Source organism: Carassius carassius, chromosome 15 (genome assembly GCF_963082965.1).
Source record: "Carassius carassius chromosome 15, fCarCar2.1, whole genome shotgun sequence".
In the NCBI taxonomy this organism is placed as follows: domain Eukaryota; kingdom Metazoa; phylum Chordata; class Actinopteri; order Cypriniformes; family Cyprinidae; genus Carassius; species Carassius carassius.
This window is the reverse complement of record NC_081769.1, coordinates 16,839,427-16,860,089: the sequence shown is the minus strand read 5'-3', so window position 1 is coordinate 16,860,089 and position 20,663 is coordinate 16,839,427. Positions and strand designations below refer to the sequence as shown.

The following is a 20,663-nucleotide window of genomic DNA, read 5'->3' as shown; positions in this document are numbered from 1 at the left end:
GATTCTGATTGGCTGCAAGTGATTTTGTTGTTTATCAGCTGGAAGCAAATCGTTCTAAAAGTAATTCCAATAAAATCGTCGTGTATTCTCATAGAATTAGAAGAACGATCATTAAAACTGGTTATAGTTACCTTCCTTGGTGTGAATTTTAAATGAAATTTTTGATTTAAAATAATTTCAAATTAGTTAAACATAAAAGCACTAGTTAATGATAATTTTTTTTTAAATCTAGTTATTAAAATGAATACTTCCAATTATATTTTAATTTATTTATGTAGGTGAATTACTATAGATTAACCCAAAGTCTCTAACCATATGAATTAAATCTTGTTTTAGTAACTAATTAATTATATAGTAAGTAAGAAAATACTACAAAATAATAATGCATGGTGCATTCACTTGATGTACGAGCAAATTTGTGCTCGAACAGACACATTAGTTTTCCTCTGTCGTGCTGTGTCTCGCTGCCAGGCACGTATTCCCTCATTCCTGTGTGTGTGACGTCCTCCCTCTTCTCTTCTCTTCTCCTCACATCCCAGCTACAGTCCCTACGGTCCTGCGTTATGGCGCTACACTCAAACACAAGCTCTGTATACGTGGCGTTCCTCTTCGTGCTCAACTATGTCTTTATGACTGCAGGCAGCGGAGTATCTGTAGAGAGCTCCTCTGGACTCTCAGCTCCGTACGATGAGCTCTATTACCGCGGGGTTCGGGCATATTTTAGGGAGGATTGGGAGCGCGCAGCGGAGTTCCTGGAGAAATCCATTTCCACGCGAGACAAGCTCCTTCAGACCAGACGAAAATGTCACGACGACTGTTTAACAGCAGGAGATGACAAAATCTCCAAACTAGGTAACTGCCAACGTCTTGTGCAGCTGCAAAAAAAAGTGTGTTTGCGCAATTTCCATCTCCGTGTGTGTGTGTTTCAGTGACCTGGAGTAACTCATTCATTTACAGTAATAGTACATTACTTTGTCCAACTAATGCAACAATACAAAACATGCATTGTAAACTAGAAACTGAAATTTTCCATTACTTATCAAGTTTAGTGCATGTTAATACACTTTAATGAATGTTAATGTGTGTGTGTGTCTGTAGACAAAGAGGATTTCACTCTCTGGGACCTGGGGATACTAGACTGGATCCAGGTGCGAGCTGAGTGTGTGAGGTTCTGTATGGGTCGAAGCATCTCTCCTGCTGTTCTGCTCCCAGTATCTTCAGACATTGAGTATGAATTTGGAACACGCAACCCTTATAACTACCTGCAAGTCACCTACTACAAGGTAAAATGACCAATCACAGTGTTTAAACATGAAATCAGGCAACACACCTGGAAGATGTCTGAGTAAACATACCCTAGTTTGTTTTGTGAGTTAAAGCTCCCTTTTCCTCTGTTATACAGTTGGATAAAATGGCCAAAGCAGCTTCAGCTGCTCACACATTCTTTGTTGCCAATCCGAGTCACCTGGAAATGAGGAACAACATTGAGAAGTACAGGAGACTGTTAGGAGTGAAAGAAGAATCCTTCCTGGACAGAGAGAGAGAGCAGGAGCTACACTGGGTGAGTTCGACAGAAGGGAATCTGCAGTCTGCAGATCAGCATTTTTACTGTTAGCTAAAACAACTAACTGAAATAAATAAGTTAAAGTACTGAAATGAACAAAACTAAAATAAAAATACATTTAAAAGAAATATAAAAAAGTAATACAAAAATTACAAAATTGTGATTATTAAAATTGAAACAAATAAAAATGAGAATTAAACATTTTGAAATTTAAAATCAACGCTAGTTCAAAATAGTATAAAAATGAATATGAGGTACACAATAATTTGAATAATTTGTATATGTAAAGAATGAATGAAAAATGTAACTTTCAGTTATTTATGACAGGCTTAATTAACTGTGTTTGCATCTGGTATATATTAAAATGAGCAGAAGTGATGCTTATAAGAATTATAATGAAACAAGTAGGAAAAATAAGATAAAGCTTCAGCCTACACATTTTCGGTTGATATGTAACATTACCTATTTGTATGTAAGAAAAATTGTGTATGAGGATAAAAATAAATCTTGATACAGATGATGATACATAATAATAAAAATAACACTGTTGCAAATGTCACTACAAGATAGAATGAGTAAGCTGAATCCATGTGCTCAGTGTGCAAACTGATGTCTGCTGGCAGTGTAATTGCATTGTTGTGAATCATAATAGTTATTTAGATTTTGTTGTTTAGAGTATTATTTTGGCGATTCTTCCCACACTGACCGAGCTGTCTTATGTCTTTAAGATAAATGTCTGGATAATGTCAACTTTTGTGAATTGCATACTTGCTCTACACCTCACCATCCTCACTCGTCTCTTTTTCTCACTCCTTTTGAAATGAACTGCATTAGTTGTCCTGTTTACCGCTGTTCTTAGTTACTCTGCCATCTTCACATCATTTTGTATCATTGTTTATCATTTTATAGGAGAAGTATGATGCAGCCGTTCTGGCTGAGAGCTCATCTGATTGGGTGAAGGCAGTGAAGAGGTGGAAGGAGTGTGTGAATGAGACGCTCAAGCAGACAGAAGATTGCAGAGCTCAATGTGTGATGGCGTCCCGGGTCATTCCGGAGGAGCCAGACACCGTTCAAGGCGTTTATGAGAGAGCTGCAGGTGAAAAGGGATGTTTATTTACCAACTCTATCAAGTTATGTCAGTTTCTATTAGTAGTACAACATCATGTTATTTCAAGAAATAGTAAAATATGCAAATAATTAACTCGTTTATAAACAGTTTAAATAGCTTGTTGCACCTTTAATGGCATATTTTGGCAATTATATAACAGTTCAGTGAATTGAGTCTTTCTCTGTTTCTGTTTCAGACCTCTCTCTCTCCTTGCTGTCATGCAAACAGATGTGTGTGACCTTAGTGTCAACGCGACCTGGAAGAGTTTCTGCTCTGGAGGACTTCCTGCCCTTACAACTCGAGCACCTACATATAGCACAGTTCAAAGGTCAGATGTCATTGAGACTGTACTGATGTTCCCTAACAGTGTTTAGTCACAAATGATTTGGAATATTTATAAATGATTTCAGGGGTTAAAGCATAAAAATAAAAATCTTTTGACTGAAAACTTTTCCTCAGCCTAACCCCATTTCACAGCCATACCTGTGTAAGGTCCACGCACTTGGCCCATGATGGCTGAAGGTTTCATGCGTGTTCAGTCTTTTCTGCTCGCAAAGTTATTCAATTTAAGTTTAAATCTAATCTGACTCCATTTTAATATGACCTCAAATTTAGGTTTTCATATGAATTGGTTGCTTGAACATTTCTTATTATTATTCTGAAATTTGATTATTCTATTTATTCTTTAATATTATTGTACTCGTTCATTCGGGTGCTCATGTCGCTCAAAAATATCGCTTTGGCCTTAGCGTATATTGCGCTCACATTTTCGTCAGTCTTGGTTATTAGACAGAGGTAATTGGCTAATACTTTAGATGGCCACTCCTATGTGTGCTCATTCAAAAAGTACTTTTAATTAGCCCCCATAGATTTGTGCACACTTGAATAAAGCAACGTTATTTCTAGTCAGAGGTCAGGACCACAACTATAGATATAAGCTGACCAGCATTACTTTCCCTGATAGAAGCTTTGGTATGGTCATGCCATGGCTTCGCCAGGCACACTAGAATAATATTACAATAAACAGAGGTTAGGCTAAACCTATTTAGGTTGGTCGAACAACATCCAGTTGACATAAACGGAAATTCCTTTTAAGCCCTTACAATCTAAGTACACTTGAACTAATACCAAGTGTTAGCCGTATCTCTGAAGATGCAGTTGGTCTGCCCTATGCTCCATATCAACTGAATTTAACTCCATTACTAACCTGACACAGGAAATGTGGTAACAATGATACAACAAAATAAAAACAGAATAAAATCAAATGTAACAATTTATTATCAGTCAGGTAAATATGTATTATGCCAATTACACAGTCTCCCAAAGATATCAAATCAATACAAGACAATTAAAATTCTCAAAGATTAATCTAAGAGTATAGCCCCTTTCACACTGCACGTCGGACCCGGCATATTGCCGGAACATTGCCGGGTTGCCTTCTGTGTGAAAGCAACCACGTCCCGGGATTGATTCCGGCATTGAACCCAGGTCGGGGACCTAGTAACATTGCCGGGTTCAACCCGGGATGAGCGCTGTGTGAACAAAAGCCAGATCTAATGCCGTGTTGAAGTGATGATGCACGTTATCGCGCGACTCTTTTACCGGCTGTTTTGAAGGAAGATCAACTTTAGTGACGAAAAAATATGTGGAAACTGTAATGAAGCAGAGATCAGTTAGTTCCTCACTTTCCACTCTGACGCCGAGATCGTTCGCTTGCTTCAGTGAAAGTATAACGTGCCTAATGTTTTCGACTCGTACTGTACATTACACGTCACGCCCTGATGTCACGTGTCTTTACGGGATCTTTACGTGTTGTGTGTGAAAGCACACACATATCCCAGGTAATCACTGGCAGTGTGAAAGTGCAAAATCTAGCAACCCGGGAACAATTGCCGGAACACTTTACCCGTGTATTTGCCGGAATGGCAGTGTGAAAGGGGCTTAAGATGCATACTTGACTTTTAGAAAAATACATAGTATAGAGAGTGTGGACACACTTCATACTCTAGGCTCATCTGGCTACAGAAGCGACCTGACCCTTTTGCTGCAAACTTTAAATACAACACCAAGATGAAACATCCCCCAAATGGAGGCATGTACAAACAATTAGAATTTGCATGAACTCAGGTCCCAGACAGGGGTAGTTTACACCTCAAAAGGAACAGAAGGTAATTTACATGGAAGAACCTGGAAAAAGGCACTCTCATTACAGTAAACAAAATATCTCTTAACTCTTTGGATCTGTATTATCTTTTAGTGTACTTTTGTAAGACTGAGACCGTTGTACCAGTCGCCCTGAGACAATTCAAATGATACCAGACATGACTGTAGAACATGTAGAACATTTATACTATTGACCAGTGAACTGAGTGGAGGGAGGATGGGTACAGAAGGGGATGAGAAGGAACTGATACATATGTGAGAGGGGCGTTTCCTACACCTCCACTCTGTGGGGTGTCTCGAAGATGCCGGTGTATGTTTGTATTGTCTGTTTCTCAGGAGATCAAAGTATCTGAGGTTCCTTCATCCTCAGTTTTTCTTCTTATAATTTGTGTTTTCATAGATCTGTGTATAGTAAATGAAGCAAGGGTGTATAGTTGCATTAAAGCTATTTTTATTCATATTATTTTCACAAGTGAAAAAAAAAACATTTAAATATGTAAATTTGATGATCAAAGACGTTTTAAGGGCCAAAATTTTGACTGGTGGGGGGAGGGGACTTTAATAATATTTAGAATTTTAGTTTTTATGTGTTTGTTATTTTTATAAATGTTTTTATTATTATTTCTGTTTAGCTTTGAATTAATATTATTTCTGTGTTGCTTTTAGTAATTTTAGTACTTCAGACTTTGTATTTTTTCAGTTAGTTCAGTAAGGTAACATTTGTGGTTTTCATTATTATTATTTTTTAAGATTAAGCTTTTCATCCAAAATATATAATGTTTTGTTTTGTTTTTATTATTATTATTATTTCTTTATTTATTGTTACTCGTCTTTGGTGTCCTGCAGCTGGTGACCTGAAGGGGGCGGTGGAGACCCTGCGTTCCTTGCTGCTCTTCTACCCCACAGATTCAGACTTCCTCAGTAATCTGGAGCTCTACACTCAGACTCTAGAGGGCGACACAGAGGCACAGGAAACAGGCCCCATGCAGGTACAGTATATGATGCACTGACTGGTAGAGTAACTATGACACATAGGAGATGGGTAGAAAGAATACTGTTTGCATTTATAGATGAGTCTGTCTGTTAGATGGATGGATGAATAGATGAGTCAATGATCCAGATCAATACAGACTATAAATGACCACTTAATCTTTTTTTCTCAAAGGAAATTGCCAAGTATATCAGCAGAGCTTTGCAAGAGAAGAGACTACTGTACTTTGGGATGGCAAACTTGGACTTTAAATTCAGTGACCCGGTATATACCTCTATGTTGTTTTTGAGTTTTTTTTGTCTTTCACCTCTCACCTTTTGTTCCCCTTTCTGAAACTTGCCAAAAAAGGCCTCAGTCTCACTGTCTGTCCCCATCAGGATCTGTGGACTCCTGAGGACGTTGTCCCCGAATCTCTGCGAGAAAACTGGAGGTGAGACAGGAAAATAGATAAAAACAATATAGAAAGGGATTGGTGAAATGCTTTTCCTGGCAGATTCAAACTTTTCTTCTTCTCAGAGTAGAGAAAGAAAAACTTCTTGAGAAACTGAAGCAGGGTGAGAAAGTGGAAGAAGTGGATGAGAGTGGATTTTATGCAGGTACGAGCACTGTTTCTGTCCATCCAGTCCTCTAATGTGTGTGTTAATATACCAGTACAGTATATACATACACTACCAGTCAAAAGTCTTTGAACAGTATGAATTTTTATGTTTTTTTAAAGAAGTCTCTTCTGCTCAACATGCCTTCATTTATTTAATTTATTTTTAGCATTATTACTCTAGTCACACAATCCCTCAGAATCATTCTAATATTCTGATTTGCTGCTCAGAAATATTGATTATTAATATTATTATTATGTTTTATTATAAATGTAATATTATAAAACAGCAGAGTATATTTTTTTCAGGTTTCTTTGTTGAAAAGAACGTTCAGAAGAACAGCATTTATCTTTCATAGAAATCTTTTGTAACATTTTAAATGTCTTTAAATCAATTATACTGACTCTAAGCTTTCAAATGGTAAAGTGTATAATGTTACAAAAGCTTTTTATTGCAGATAAATGCTGATTTTGGATCTTTCTATTCAACAAAGAAACCTAAAAAATGTGTAGTGTTGAACAGTTTTAAATACTGATAATAGTAATTATAAAAATGTTTCTTGAACAGCAAACCAGAATATTAGAATGATTTCAGAAGGATATTGTCGCACTAAACACTGGGGTAATGATGTTGAAAATTTAGCTTTGACCACAGGAATAAATTACATTTTAAAATATATTCAAATGCAGTTATTTTATATAGTAAAAATATTTCACAATATTACTGCTATTGCTTGGAAAGAATAAATGCAAGCTTGGCGAGCAGAAGAGAATTCTTAAAAAAAAAACATTACAAATCTTGCTGCATATATATCTTATCTTACTATATATTTATACTGTATTTTACGGACTATAAGTCCGTACTTTTTTTCATAGTTTGGCTGGTCCTGCGACTTATAGTCAGGTGCGACTTATCAAAATTAATTTGACATGAACCCAAGAGAAATGAACCAATAGAAAACATTACCGTCTACAGCTGCCAGAGGGCGCTCTATGCTGCTCAGTGCTCCTGTAGTCTACACTGAAAACATAGAGCGCCCTCTCGCGGCTGTAGACGGTAATGTTTTCTCTTGGTTGTAAATAAATGCGATTTATAGTCCAGTGCGACTTATATACCGGTATGTATTTTTGGACTGATGCGACTTATACTTGGGTGCGATTTATAGTCCGAAAAATACGGTATACAGACTTACAAAAAGCTTTTATATGTATAATCTTCTTCTCTTCTTCATCATGCATTTATGTCTTTTCCACTCCCTGTCTCTTTGACTCAGGTGGTCCTTTTCCTGTGGTTGGTGTAACAATCACTATGGATGATCAGGGGCTGAATGGCACCAACCGTGTGGTTCTGGATGGAGTTTTATCGCAGTCTGAATGTGATCGCGTGATGCAGCTTGCTACCGTGAGCTTTTCAATAATCATCCGAATATCTGCCGTTTGAATTCCTGTTGCTATAAGTGCAATGCCATCAGCCTACAAACAGAGAGCAGCTGCAGGAATCTCAAATCACATCCTGCATGTGTTGATGATAGGTTGCAGCATCAGTGGGCGATGGTTACCGGGGTCGACGCTCTCCTCACACGCCGCATGAGAAGTTTGAGGGTTTGACTGTTCTCAGAGCACTTAAGGTAAAGTTAAAAATTAAAGACATGTTCACTACATATACGCTAGATAATACACTAGAAAATATATTTTTTCCAGTTGGCTCAAGATGGGCTGGTTAACCAATCAGATGCCAGGCTGTTGCATGAGATCGGGGAGACTGTTAAAGTTCTGATGGACTCGTACTTCAGAAGTCACTCGGTTCTCTACTTTGCTTACACACACTTAGTGTGCCGCTCCGCCATCCCAGGTACACATTAGTGCTCTAACAGGAACAGTCATTCACACATAAACACACATTATTAAGAGGGTTAACGGTTTACTTTGTGCATATATGACTCTGTGTATGAAGGACATCAGGAGGGGCGTTCGGACCTTTCTCACCCAGTTCATGTGGATAACTGCATCCTGGAGCCAGAAACCAGGCAGTGCTGGAGAGAAGCTCCTGCTTTCACTCATCGAGATCTCAGGTGCACATGATAGCTGTAGGCAAAACACAAAGAATATTCACTAGGAATAAATAGGCTTTCTGATTTTTTTTCCTCGTTTGATTCATAAGATTCAAGATTCAGATGATGTGTGGTAAAATTCAGGATAGGACTTCTTACAAAATTAGTAAACATCACACAGGTAAAAAATTGGCGTCAATCTCTGCTGGAAATATTCACTATAAAGTGTGTGCAAATACTACTTTTAAAAATTAATTCTGTTGGGAATAATTATGCAACATTGATAATATGAGGTGCTGATTTTTGTGGATCCAGCATATTCTACAGTGAGCCTCATTTGAATAGAAAGGAGACATGTTTATCTGTAAAATCCTACAAATGACTGACGTAAATGACGTGTTTTTTCTGTTATGAACACACTGTGATTATCTGTATCCTGTTGCCTTTGCAGTGCAGTTCTTTACCTGAATGATGATTTTGAAGGAGGTGAATTCTTTTTCACTGATCGAGATGCCAAAACAGTCACTGTAAGATTCATGTCCCACTATTCACTAAATGTTTTTCATTCATTTAGATCCCTGTTTATAGGTTTCTCATAAGCTATTTCTAATAGAATACAAAAGGATGTAATAAAGTCTCCTGAATAACAATACTCTCGCTAGTAACTGAATGGATTTTTTTCTTATTTGAAAGAGATTTTCTTTTTGCCTTAGTCACAGCATTCTAATATTTTATGAATTTAGACTTATATATAATATATTATATTAATCAATCTGGAGTAATATTAATAAATATCCTAAACTATGCCTGAGGTTAGCCATTTCTGCACAGCTTCTATCCTTTTATTGCCATTGAAATATAAAATATCTACTGTATGTATAAAATTTAATTTTAACACCAAGGCCACCCAGAGTATAGTTTTTGCATGTTTTTGTTTTGTTTTTGCATTTAGAATGAATTTTAATACAAATGTTATTGTTGAACCATGATTTGCTATACTCAATGCAAATGCATGATTCGTAATAGAGACCCAATATCTCAGTATCTCTCTTTTTTTTCTCTTCCAGGCAAGTGTTAAGCCAAAATGCGGGCGACTGGTTGGATTTACATCAGGACCTGTCAATCCCCATGGTGTTACTGCAGTCACGGCGGGTCGACGATGTGCATTGGCTCTCTGGCTCACCACTGAAAAGCACCACAGAGATATGGTGAGAAACTGTTATGGAAACTTTAAAAGTGGTGTATGTATGTGCTCTAACTCGTATGTTTAACTTCATCTTAGGAACGTGAGGAAGCTGAAGAATTATGGGCCGCCAATGGAAAGAGTGTAGTAAAAGAGGAGAAGGGTGATGGCGAGAGTGCTGTAAAAACTGCCCGCAGTGGAAGAAGCCAAGGCAAAGAAAGGAGCAAAGAGAGAGAAAGAGTGACAGGCAGGCGGGATGAACTGTAAGAAAGACAGATGAATGAGCCAATCAGCAAAGAGACATCCATGGACATCACATGCCTGATTATTCACTGACTCTTCATGGACACTAGTTTATATTTATCCAAGACTGTTTCACATGGTCATGTCTCTATAAGTATGAGAGTGTGTGCATGTATTTGTGCCTTTGTTTCAGTATGTCTGTTTTTGTTTTGGTTAAATATAATTCAAAAATAAATAAAGAAGCAGTGAATGGGCAAATTTTGTAGTTCAAGGAATTATTTATTCTTTTAATTTTTTAATTAGCATTTATTATCGAAAAATTTCCTTCATTAAATTATTAAATTTTTTTTGCATATTGAAAATACATTTTTTAAATACATTTTTTACATTAAATAAATGTTGTCCCATAAAGACAGAGTTCACCCCACAAAAAAAGAAAATTATTTGCTGACAATTTACTAAGGCCGTAGGGGATTTAGAGGAGTTTCTTCATTGAATAAATTTGGAAATTTTAGCATAAATGGGTGCCGTCAGAATGAGAGTTTATAAAGCTGATAAAAACATCACAAAACGTGTTGGTAATAGATGAATCATTAAGATGTTTCATTGCTTCTGCTGTGATGTTTTTATCAGCTGTGTGGACCCACCCATTCACTGCAGGGGATCCACTGATGAGTAAATGATATCATACCACTTTTTTTTTTCAAATCTGATCCAATGAAGAAACAACAAACTGAAGTGTGGCGACTTTTCACATTCACATAAGATCAGTAACCTTAAAATCAGTATCATTTGCATTAATGCATGCCTCTCTTTTTTTCATACTGCATCCTCACCACTAGGTGTCAATATAGATCCAAGACCACTCTCAAAACGATCAGCAAGGTGCTGCGCACCTTTAATTTATCATTCATTAATTACTGTTTCTCAGAATCAAAACTGCAACAAAAAAGACAGAAGGTGCAAGTGTTTAATACATCTAGACAACAAGTGAGAGGACAGAGGGAGGAGGGGAGGTGTTGACGTCCTGCGGTACATTAGCACTGATGGAAAAGAGAGAAAAAGAGGGCGGGAGGGAAAGAGATGGAGAGCGAGATTACAGATAATCCCTCATAAATGAGTGCATTTGTTTATGAAGCTTACAAATCTCCCATTTAGAGTATGGAATAATAATCCAAGCAAGAAATCGTGTAATCATTCATACCTCGACTGCCCATCTCAACACGACACCCCTTCCATTAAACCCAAACCCTAACACCACTGACCCTCCTCTAATGCACCAAAAATCGGACTCCTGTCTGTCTTACACTGGCCATTGATCCTCTGTACTTGAATTAATCTACATTGCGCTGTAAAATAGAGGATATAATGGCTAATGGTTCATAAGGTGTTAATACCATCCTATGCATTTGATACTCAGCAGGCCTGGAAAACAGTTTAAGAGCAGAGCAGATGTATGGATGTACTGTACCTCTTAGGTAAATGACTAAGACCCTTCTGACCTGTTTCCATCAATGTTTGACTATCACTGAATAATCTCTTTCTCCCTCATGGTAACATAACATTACACGACACATGTTGTGCGCAGGATTTTGTCCAGTGCTGAAGAGTGTGGATATTAATAGTGATAATGTAGCAGTCGATGGTCCGCTCTCATACATTTTAGCATGGCTTCTTTAGAGTGAAGCGTTTTTTTAACCTGGATTTCTCAATGTGATCACACTGCAGCAGGTTTTTCACAGTGTGTCCATTTTTAGCCAGTGCTCTAGGATGCTTTCATGCTCTGATTGTTTTTAAACCATTGAACAATGGCATTTTATTTAAATGTACATGAATAAATGAATACTCGTGTAGCTGAATAATAAATGTGCATGATTTGCCATTGCCAGTGTGATAATGTTTTTATAACAGATCAAGTCAACGTCAATCACAGTGTGACAGAGTGAAACATACATTCATAGAGAGGGGAAAAGAAAAGTGATATTGGATCTGTGTACTAAACATTTCCATACTATTGCTTCCCATAACACAGGCAAAACCTGATCCACCCTCACACACATAGACAATCCTATATAAATGCACACATCTTAACTATACATTACAATAAAGGGCTTTTTACATGACACTGAACCTTTCCTCAGTGTTCATCCATGCAAAAGTAAACCACTCCCTTTTGTTCTAATAGAATATAATCCTTTTCACCCATGGGTCGCGTTGTTCCCCCTTCTTGCTAAATCGGGTGATGATTTTATCCACCATGCTGTTTTGTCTGGTTCGGCGCGGTGGGGGAGGACGAGTTATATTTATGATAATGATAGTTTGTCAGTTCTAAATCAGGACACTAAAACTGATTTAAGCGAAGCCTTAAATGTTCACAGGCTTTTATGCTCTTTTGTTGCACAAAATTCCCTCCTGGTCCTCACACATTTCTGTTCCTGAATGATGTGTTATGTTTTGTTACAACAGTGTTCACACTCTTTAAGAATAAAACTTAGCGGTCCTTGTGTGTATCATACTGTAGCTGAATCACAAAGCCTTCCACTCATCTCAAAGTATAAATATTGCTCATTTTGAAAGTTTCCGAGATTCGCAACACCAGCTCCCAGTGATCTGAAACCGCTCATCATTCCTTACATAGAAATGTGTCTCCAGTCCATTATTTACTGTTTTCAGCTTTCCTCCAGAATCTTGTGGATGTTCTGCCTGCTCATTCATGACTAATATGACCCTTGTCTGGTGGCTTCTTAAAAAGTTTAGGTTTTCAAGGACATCTACGTTTAAAGTTTATGGATGTATCATCAGTGCAGATCGTTAGGATCAGGCTTAGGAAATGTAGTTCAAAAACTTTGTCAATCTATGTTTTTCAGTCCATAAAAGAGCCTTAAACCATCCAAATGAGCACTATTCATAGAACACTTCTACTTTTAGCCAACATTTTCATTTTGTTTATTATTTCAAGGGAAAATGGATGGATAGGCATCATCTTGGAATTTTTTTTATATATATAAAATGAAATGTGTCCTGTCTTCTCCCTCACCTGGCCCTTCACACCTGTCTTTCTGTCACGTGACCCCATGACCTGATTCTCTCCACTATTTAGTTCTCTTGTCGTTTACTCTCTGTTCTCTCCTCTCCTAACAGATTTCCCTCCCTCTCGCTTTCTCCATCCCAGGCTTTATCCTTTCAGCCCTGATCTCACTTCATCCCCTCCAATCCTCATCTGCCCATCACAAAAGCATCACAGAGTTTACAGAGAGAGAGAGAGAGAGAGAGAGGGATCAGAAGGTGCGTAAAGCAGAAAACCTGAATGAACATTGTCCCGAGAAAAAGGCAAGTGGACAGAGAGTTGGAAAGGGATAAGGAATAAGAAATACAAATAGAGTGGAGAAACGTCCCAGAGGAACAGGTAAGTGAAGACGGTTTTGTGATTATTTTTTTATTGCAGAATAGAACATGGTCAAGAAGTGATGACGTTTTTAAGTCCTTTTATACATTGCTATCGATTTAGTTCTTACTTACAAACATGGCAAAGTAAAGATTATGATAATAAACTACTTCACTTTAAACCAGAACCGCACCATCACATATATGTCAATCAGTTTTATGACTTAAATCTGTAAAAAAAAAAAAATTGGTTCGTTTTGGAGCTGTGGCAACACTTTACTTTTTATTTTAGGCAGAATAAAGGCTTTCAATATATCAGAAGATGCAAGATATTGGATAAAAAATGCATTGTGTAGTGTTTCTCTACATTTTGATTAATGTTTAAAGAGGTGCACATATATATTTGTATTATTATAAATGTCCTAATTATTATCCGATTATAGTGAATTATTTTTAGGTTCTAAATAAATAGTTATAGGACTTTTTAACCATAAAAGGTTTGGAAATGACTTGATGATACTATGGCAGACTGTTCTTTAAACAAAGTCATTTGCCGAAAACTCTGATTCAAACGATGGCTATAGGCCACACTTTCACACCCATTCCCATCTCTCCCTCTCTCCGTTTCTATCCCCCTATCCCCCTCCCCATCTCTACTCTAGCTCTTATCCAGATGCAAAGAGCAGTCAATAATCGGATGAGAGCAGATTTGATTCAAAAGGCCTCCCTTAAAATCTCAGCAGTGTTGAGGATTTAAACTCACTCTCTCCTGCATCCCCGTTTCTCTCTCTCTCTCTCTTTCTCTCTCTCATTAGTCTCGTTCTGGTTATGGCGTTGAGTGCTCACGGTCTTGTTGACTATAACATTATCTTGCCCTTTAACTCACACTGATGACAAATACAAAAATTCCAGGTATGACGGTCACCTTGAGTTCCTGAACAGGGCTATTTTCGATGCCCATTACAGGACCTCCCACTGGTCCACCTCTCTCCCATCCACACCCTTTGCTCTCTCGCTTTCTCCTCTCACACAAATTTTAGGCAAAAGTCATTTGGTCATGAGAGCTCTGGAGAGACACAAAGATTCAGTAAACAATTCAACAAAAGGAAATAGCCTACATTAATCTTCCTTTGTAAGGTAAGACATGATATTCAGACTTAAGAATAACTCAATATTTACTTTAAAAAAGCTTTTCGTTATGGCAAACGACAGCACTCTAATTATTCAAGCAAACTGGGGTGAACCATCCATAACGAAGGGCAAAATTACTATAGATGACTGTATTGAGAAAGTCAAGCCTCATCAATAATATCAGGAATGTTTTTAACAGAAAATCGAATTACTTTGTTTTGCTTATTGTTTCTATGAAAGCCGCTGTAAATAGTCACAATAATCATTATTCTTGGAGCAGTACCCAAAACCTAAAGTATTTATGAACTAAACCATCTATGTATGTAATATCTGATTACATGGCATTTGATAAAGTAGTTTCTAGTGTGACTCTGACTCATTATGCACTTGTATGTTTGTGGTGGTGGTATGAGTGAAATTTTGCATGCATCCTAATTTGTAAGGATTTGCAAACCAGGTTGAAGGGAGTTTGAATTGCAAATAGATGTTGAGCGACGGAACTGAATATACATTACAGTGAAAGCAACAACAATGAGCTCATGCCACAAGCAGTAAAGGAAATTGCACCATCATGATTGATGTAACAATGGAATGTATATTCATTTTCAGGAGAGTTTTCCCCCAGCATTCTCTTGGCTCTACTGACCTCACTTCCTGTCTGTATCTGTGGGTGACCGTGCCTGACTACCGTTGCCATGGGTGAAATGGAACAACTGCGAAAGGAGGCGGAGAGTCTGAAGGATGAGATTACTGTTAGTGTCAAGAACATGTCTGATACACCTTCACAAACATCTCTGAAGATGTTACAGAATATCACCGACTGATTCTCAGTCCTAGATCCACTGTAATTTCAGTTTTGTGTATGTTTTGTGCTCTACAGGCGGCTCGTAAAGCAGTGCAGGACCTCACGCTGCAGGATCATGTGGCCGGGACAGCTGTTGTGGGACGTGTCCAGCTAAAGACCAGGAAGACATTGAGAGGACATCTGTCCAAAATCTATGCCGTGCACTGGGGGGACTCAAAGTAAACTATATCTATATGCAAATAAAAGCAATACATTCTGTTCTGCAAGCATATACAAATACACACAATGCACTGTATTTGGGCAAAGATAAGTGAAATGAATGATTATGTAAACAGATATTTGTACATGGATACAATAGTAAGCTGTATTAATGATGCAAGTCTGAATGTGATTAAGAAATTTGGTTTCTGCACCAAAAAAACTTTCAGTTTAATGAAAGGAGGTTGGAAAGGGATTAGATGTTTTGCATAAGTGTTTTGAGTGAGTGAGTGTGTGTGTGTGTGTGTGTGTGTGTGTGTGTGTGTGTGTGTGTGTGTGTGTGCGTGTTGAAGTAAATTCACTTGAGACGAACACTGGATTAACCACTTAAAAAAGTATTTTCCTTTTACCTTGTACCTTTATTTTCACATTTGGTCCAAGTCATAAGTATTAATAAGTATAATAGTTAAGTGATATATATTTAATATATAGCTTGTAAAATCCTACGATTTTAGTATTCATACGTCCTTTTAAAATGCAAACCTGTAACCTTGGTGATGTTAGAAACGTTCTTCACTAGTTTTAGGCATTCAAATAAAATGTAAATATTAGATTTTAAGTTACAGTTCAACTTTGAAAACTTGTAATACAATTTTAGTACTAAGTAAAATTACTAAACTGAAATAAAAATATAAATATTGAAAAAACTGATAAAAATGATAAAAATACTAAAATTAAAATAAAAACTGGAAATATAAAATAAATTCTAATTCAAAATGTTAAGAAATAGTATTACAGTATTTAAAGAATACTGAAATGCAGAACATTTATTTTCTAACCTGATGTTTCTTTTTTGATATTTCTCTCAGACTGTGTGTCAGTGCATCTCAGGACGGTAAACTGATTGTATGGGACAGCTACACCACCAACAAGGTACAGAAAAGTCTGGTCTTAGTCCTTTGCTACAAAAAAAAGGCCAGAAATCATTGAGCCTATTGTTATCTATTGTTACAAATGACAAATGACAGAATCTGATGCTTTAACTTGGAGCTGCTGCCACGCACATTTAAATGCAAATCGTTTCTGGTGAATGCTATTAAGAAAATCAGTACCTGCCAGTGGTCACATTGTGTGCAGGAGAGAGGAGACGTATTTAAATGACATGAAGCACGAAAGCAGGACTGAGACAGTTTCAGCTCTCATAGGTTATAGAAGCTGCTTAATGCCACATATTTAATCATAAACCAAGGTCAATTTGATTTTATTTAGTGCTTTTGCGACTATATCTAACAATTGACTATTTGTTAGCTATCTAGCTAACTTTATAATCTTTCATTTGTGATTTCATATCTCACTTTATAAGGCACATAATCGTGCAATAAGACAATTCCCACAAGTATTAGAAGTAAATCAAATAAATACATTTTCTTTAATTATTTTACTGTTCATGAAAGTGTTCATATTTTCCAAATGTTATTTGAAATGAAAAAACTTGTACACCTGCTCTGAAAAACATGTAAACGGTGTGTAAAACATCCAAACGTTATGTGTTCTATAAGGCAAACGGATGATATTGCATTCTGATAGCACTATTTAGCATAATAACAGAATTAATGAGTTAACCAGTTAATTAACAATGAGAAAATGTGTTTAATTCATGAACAAACGTGATTTAAAACAGCTACACTTTCCTTTTCATTGCAGACAAAGGAAAAGGTCCATTTTACACACCAATTATTCATATTTACTAAAGCTTATTCACGAATAAGGCTCAATGTATATATTACCATTCGCTAATAAACCTCAATCTGTAGAATATTAATTAGCCATCCTCTCTGATTGTGGTCTAGGTGCACGCGATCCCACTGAAGTCCTCGTGGGTGATGACATGTGCGTACGCACCTTCAGGAAACATGGTGGCGTGTGGAGGACTTGACAACATGTGCTCCATCTATAACCTGAAGGGCAAAGATGGCAACGTAAAGGTCATGCGTGAGCTCGCAGCACACACAGGTAAGCGTATGGGAACCAATGAAAGATTTCACATCAGCTAGCTGCAGCTCTGTTTTGACTGTGTATGGGGGTCTTGTGCTGATCAGGTTACCTGTCCTGCTGCCGCTTCCTGAATGACAATGAGATCATCACCAGCTCTGGAGACTGCACCTGGTACATTCGCTTTAGACTTCTAATAGCTATAGACTAAAATAGCAAAGAAAATGTAGCAGTTATAACAACGTAACCTCTGACCTGTTTCCAGTGTTCTGTGGGACATTGAGACAGGATCGCAGAAGACCGTGTTTGCGGGACATCTGGGTGACTGTATGTCTCTGGGTGTGGCCCCTGACTTCAACACCTTCATCTCAGGGGCCTGTGACTTCACAGCCAAACTGTGGGACATCCGTGATGGCCAGTGCAGACAGACCTTTGGAGGCCATGAGAGTGACATTAATGCCATAGGGGTAAGAATGATCAGTTTTTAAATCCATAACCCCAGAAATATTGATTACTTACTTTTTTAATGAATGGGGCTTGCTAAGACTTTAATATACTATTATTTGTTCATCAGGATTTGAAATCCTAAGCCAATGGTTCTTACCTTTTTTGGAATATTTTACCCCCTCCCCACACCTCCTCATTGTCTGCAACAATATTTCAAGACCACAAGAATTAAACCGTTTAAAAAAAAAAATTCTAAGCATTTCTTACTACTAAAATATTTTAACATTTGGCAAAACTAGAAGGATGTATATAAATTATAAAAATGCCCACAGAGCACTGTTGTTGAGGATTATTAATACACCTTTTATAATATTTATTTTTTTCAATTCGTTTTTTAAATTTGTAAGTTTTTAATATATATTTGTTTTACTAATATTGTTATGCGCTTTTGTCATTTTTACTAGATATTAAATATGTCTATTTAGCTTTTTCTTTTAGTTTGTCATTTTAATGTATTAAAAAAATTTTTTTTTATTTCAGTTAACGTTTGTTTTGTATTTTATTTCAGAATTAGTTTTTATTAGTTTTAATTATTCATTTTTTATTAGTTTTAATAATTTAATACTTTTAATAGTTTCAGTTATACATTTGTATTAGTTTATTATAAAATGAATGTAATTTTTTTACTTTACATAACTGGTTCTATAAAGAATTTTTTTTTTTCGAAATGGTGATTTTTAGTTGTTTTAGTCTTTTTTTTATCTTTACACTTTTTACGTTATTTTGAAGCCCCATTGAAAGTTTTACGAGGTCCTCTAGTGAGCCCCGGCCCTGGATGAAAACCCCCGGGGGGTTAAAACCTTTTGAATTTGATGATCAGAGATGTTAGTTTCTTCTGTAGCTTCTGAAGTGCAGTACTAAATTAAATAAAAAAATGATATTCAGGCAAATAAGAATAATGTACACATCTTCATTCTGATCAAAAGTTCCCCCCCCCCCAGCTCTTAATGCATGGTTTTTCCTTCTGAAGCATCGGTGAGTGCTTGAACCTTCAGTAATGGTTGCATACGAGTCACTCAGTTGTATTCAGTGTGAAAAGATGGATCTCGAAATCATACAGTCATTGTTAGAAAGGGTTAAAATACACAAAAATACTGGAAAACCAAAGAATTTGTGGGACCTGTTGTGCGAACTGGACTCATGAACAACTACCACTAAACAAAAAAAAATCTAAAGTAAGTAAACTTTTAAACGGGTCATTTTTCTAAATTACACTATCCGCAAATTAAATTCAACTCTCTTGTGGACTATATGTAAACATCTTTTAAGTGAATAATTGACATTTTACAGATTCTGCATGGTACATGTGAACCTTTGACTTCAACTGCATTATAATAAATGCATGCATTTCTCTCTCTGTGTCACCTTTCAGTTTTTCCCCAATGGCAATGCAGTGATCACAGGTTCAGATGATGCTTCCTGCAAGCTGTACGACCTGCGTTCAGACCAGGAGCTCATCACGTACCAGGACTCCGGCATCATGTGTGGCGTGACCTCCCTCGCTCCCTCCCTCTCTGGAAGACTCATCCTTGCTGGGTACGACGACTTCAACTGCAACATCTGGGACTCGCTGAAGGCGGAGAGAGTCGGTACGTCACATTACCAGAAAGAGATGCAAGGATGGATGTCAACCTCAGGAGAACTATAAAGCATATTAGATGCAAAAATATCTGTGTATTTACTATAATAAAATAGTGTTTGTCTTTTACAGGAGTGTTGTCCGGTCATGACAACAGAGTTAGCTGTATTGGCGTGACACCTGATGGGATGGCCTGCTGCACAGGATCATGGGATAGCTTTCTGAAGATCTGGAACTAAGGCTCTTTCTCAAACAGAGGCAAACATAGAATATGTCAAAGACAGGGTAAAATATAAAGGGGACAATTGAAACTGTGGGATATAGTTGGATAAGTAGGGAGGGAAAGCGATATGTTTGTTGTGCCGCCACAACCAGAAGGATTGTGAATAAGAAAACCTCATTTAGAGATGGGCTGACCTGTAGAATAATCTTGTCAAAGAAATCATGCAATACCAGAAAACCTGTTTTTCAGGGACTGCTAACTGCAAACGTGGGCATTTACAAAGCCATTTCCTATTTGGTGATTTGTGAGATAATTTTTGGATAGGGTCTTTAACACATCGGTGTCACAGCATATTATCAATAATAGCATATGAAATAAGACTTTCAACACTAGTTGGATTAAGCTTACTGAAATCTAAATGCATCCTGTGCTATCATGCTACCTATATGACAGAGGTTGCCAAAATAGTTGCGCAAGATCGAATATAATGACTTCACGGAATATTTTCACTTTTATAAAATGTGGTTTACAAATTATAGGTAGATTAAACAAGTTTTAGTGAGACTGTCTGATTGAAGCTTCTTTTTAAGTTTAGTGTTAAGATACTTTTTTTTTTTTTTTGATAGAGCACTGATAGTGTCTTGATAGTGTCATGTTTTTTTCTGCTTATACAGGCCAATAAAAAACAAAACAAAAAAAACAAAGCTGGCGGATTTTTTTTCCATCTCTCATCTCTTATGAAATTGAAAAAAAATGTGATTTTTCTTCAATGTACATACACACCACCATTCTAAAGCTTGGGGTCAGTTTACCCCCAAAAGGTAATAATTTGTTTTATTTAGCAAGAAAGCATTATTTAAAAAATAAAAAATAATTTTATTATTAAATAAATGCCATTATATTTAACTTTCCATTCATAAAACAATTCTGGAAAAAAGTTACCACA

At 36.9% G+C, this 20,663-nt stretch overlaps 2 protein-coding genes across 3 annotated transcripts; both read left to right on the top strand.

The window, feature by feature from the left end:
- The first annotated feature begins 488 nt into the window (after window positions 1-488).
- Window positions 489-10,156, top strand: p3h3 (prolyl 3-hydroxylase 3). The gene is made up of 16 exons (XM_059567633.1): window positions 489-852; window positions 1,099-1,283; window positions 1,403-1,561; window positions 2,474-2,660; window positions 2,869-3,000; window positions 5,682-5,824; window positions 6,001-6,090; window positions 6,204-6,256; window positions 6,343-6,422; window positions 7,696-7,823; window positions 7,954-8,049; window positions 8,123-8,273; window positions 8,376-8,493; window positions 8,924-8,999; window positions 9,540-9,680; window positions 9,755-10,156. Exons 1-16 carry the CDS (start codon window positions 564-566, stop codon window positions 9,920-9,922), a joined length of 2,196 nt encoding a protein of 731 aa, XP_059423616.1. The 5' UTR covers window positions 489-563; the 3' UTR covers window positions 9,923-10,156.
- Window positions 10,157-13,040: 2,884 nt separating this feature from the next.
- On the top strand, window positions 13,041-20,421 carry gnb3a (guanine nucleotide binding protein (G protein), beta polypeptide 3a). 2 transcript variants are annotated; one of them, XM_059567630.1, is made up of 9 exons: window positions 13,041-13,304; window positions 15,023-15,165; window positions 15,294-15,436; window positions 16,286-16,349; window positions 17,267-17,429; window positions 17,516-17,582; window positions 17,674-17,875; window positions 19,288-19,504; window positions 19,627-20,421. In XM_059567630.1, exons 2-9 carry the CDS (start codon window positions 15,109-15,111, stop codon window positions 19,731-19,733), a joined length of 1,020 nt encoding a protein of 339 aa, XP_059423613.1. In that variant the 5' UTR covers window positions 13,041-13,304; window positions 15,023-15,108; the 3' UTR covers window positions 19,734-20,421. The 2 variants fall into 2 exon arrangements, with proteins under 2 accessions (XP_059423613.1, XP_059423612.1); XM_059567629.1 differs by having other exon boundaries at window positions 13,041-13,308.
- Window positions 20,422-20,663: the final 242 nt, after the last annotated feature.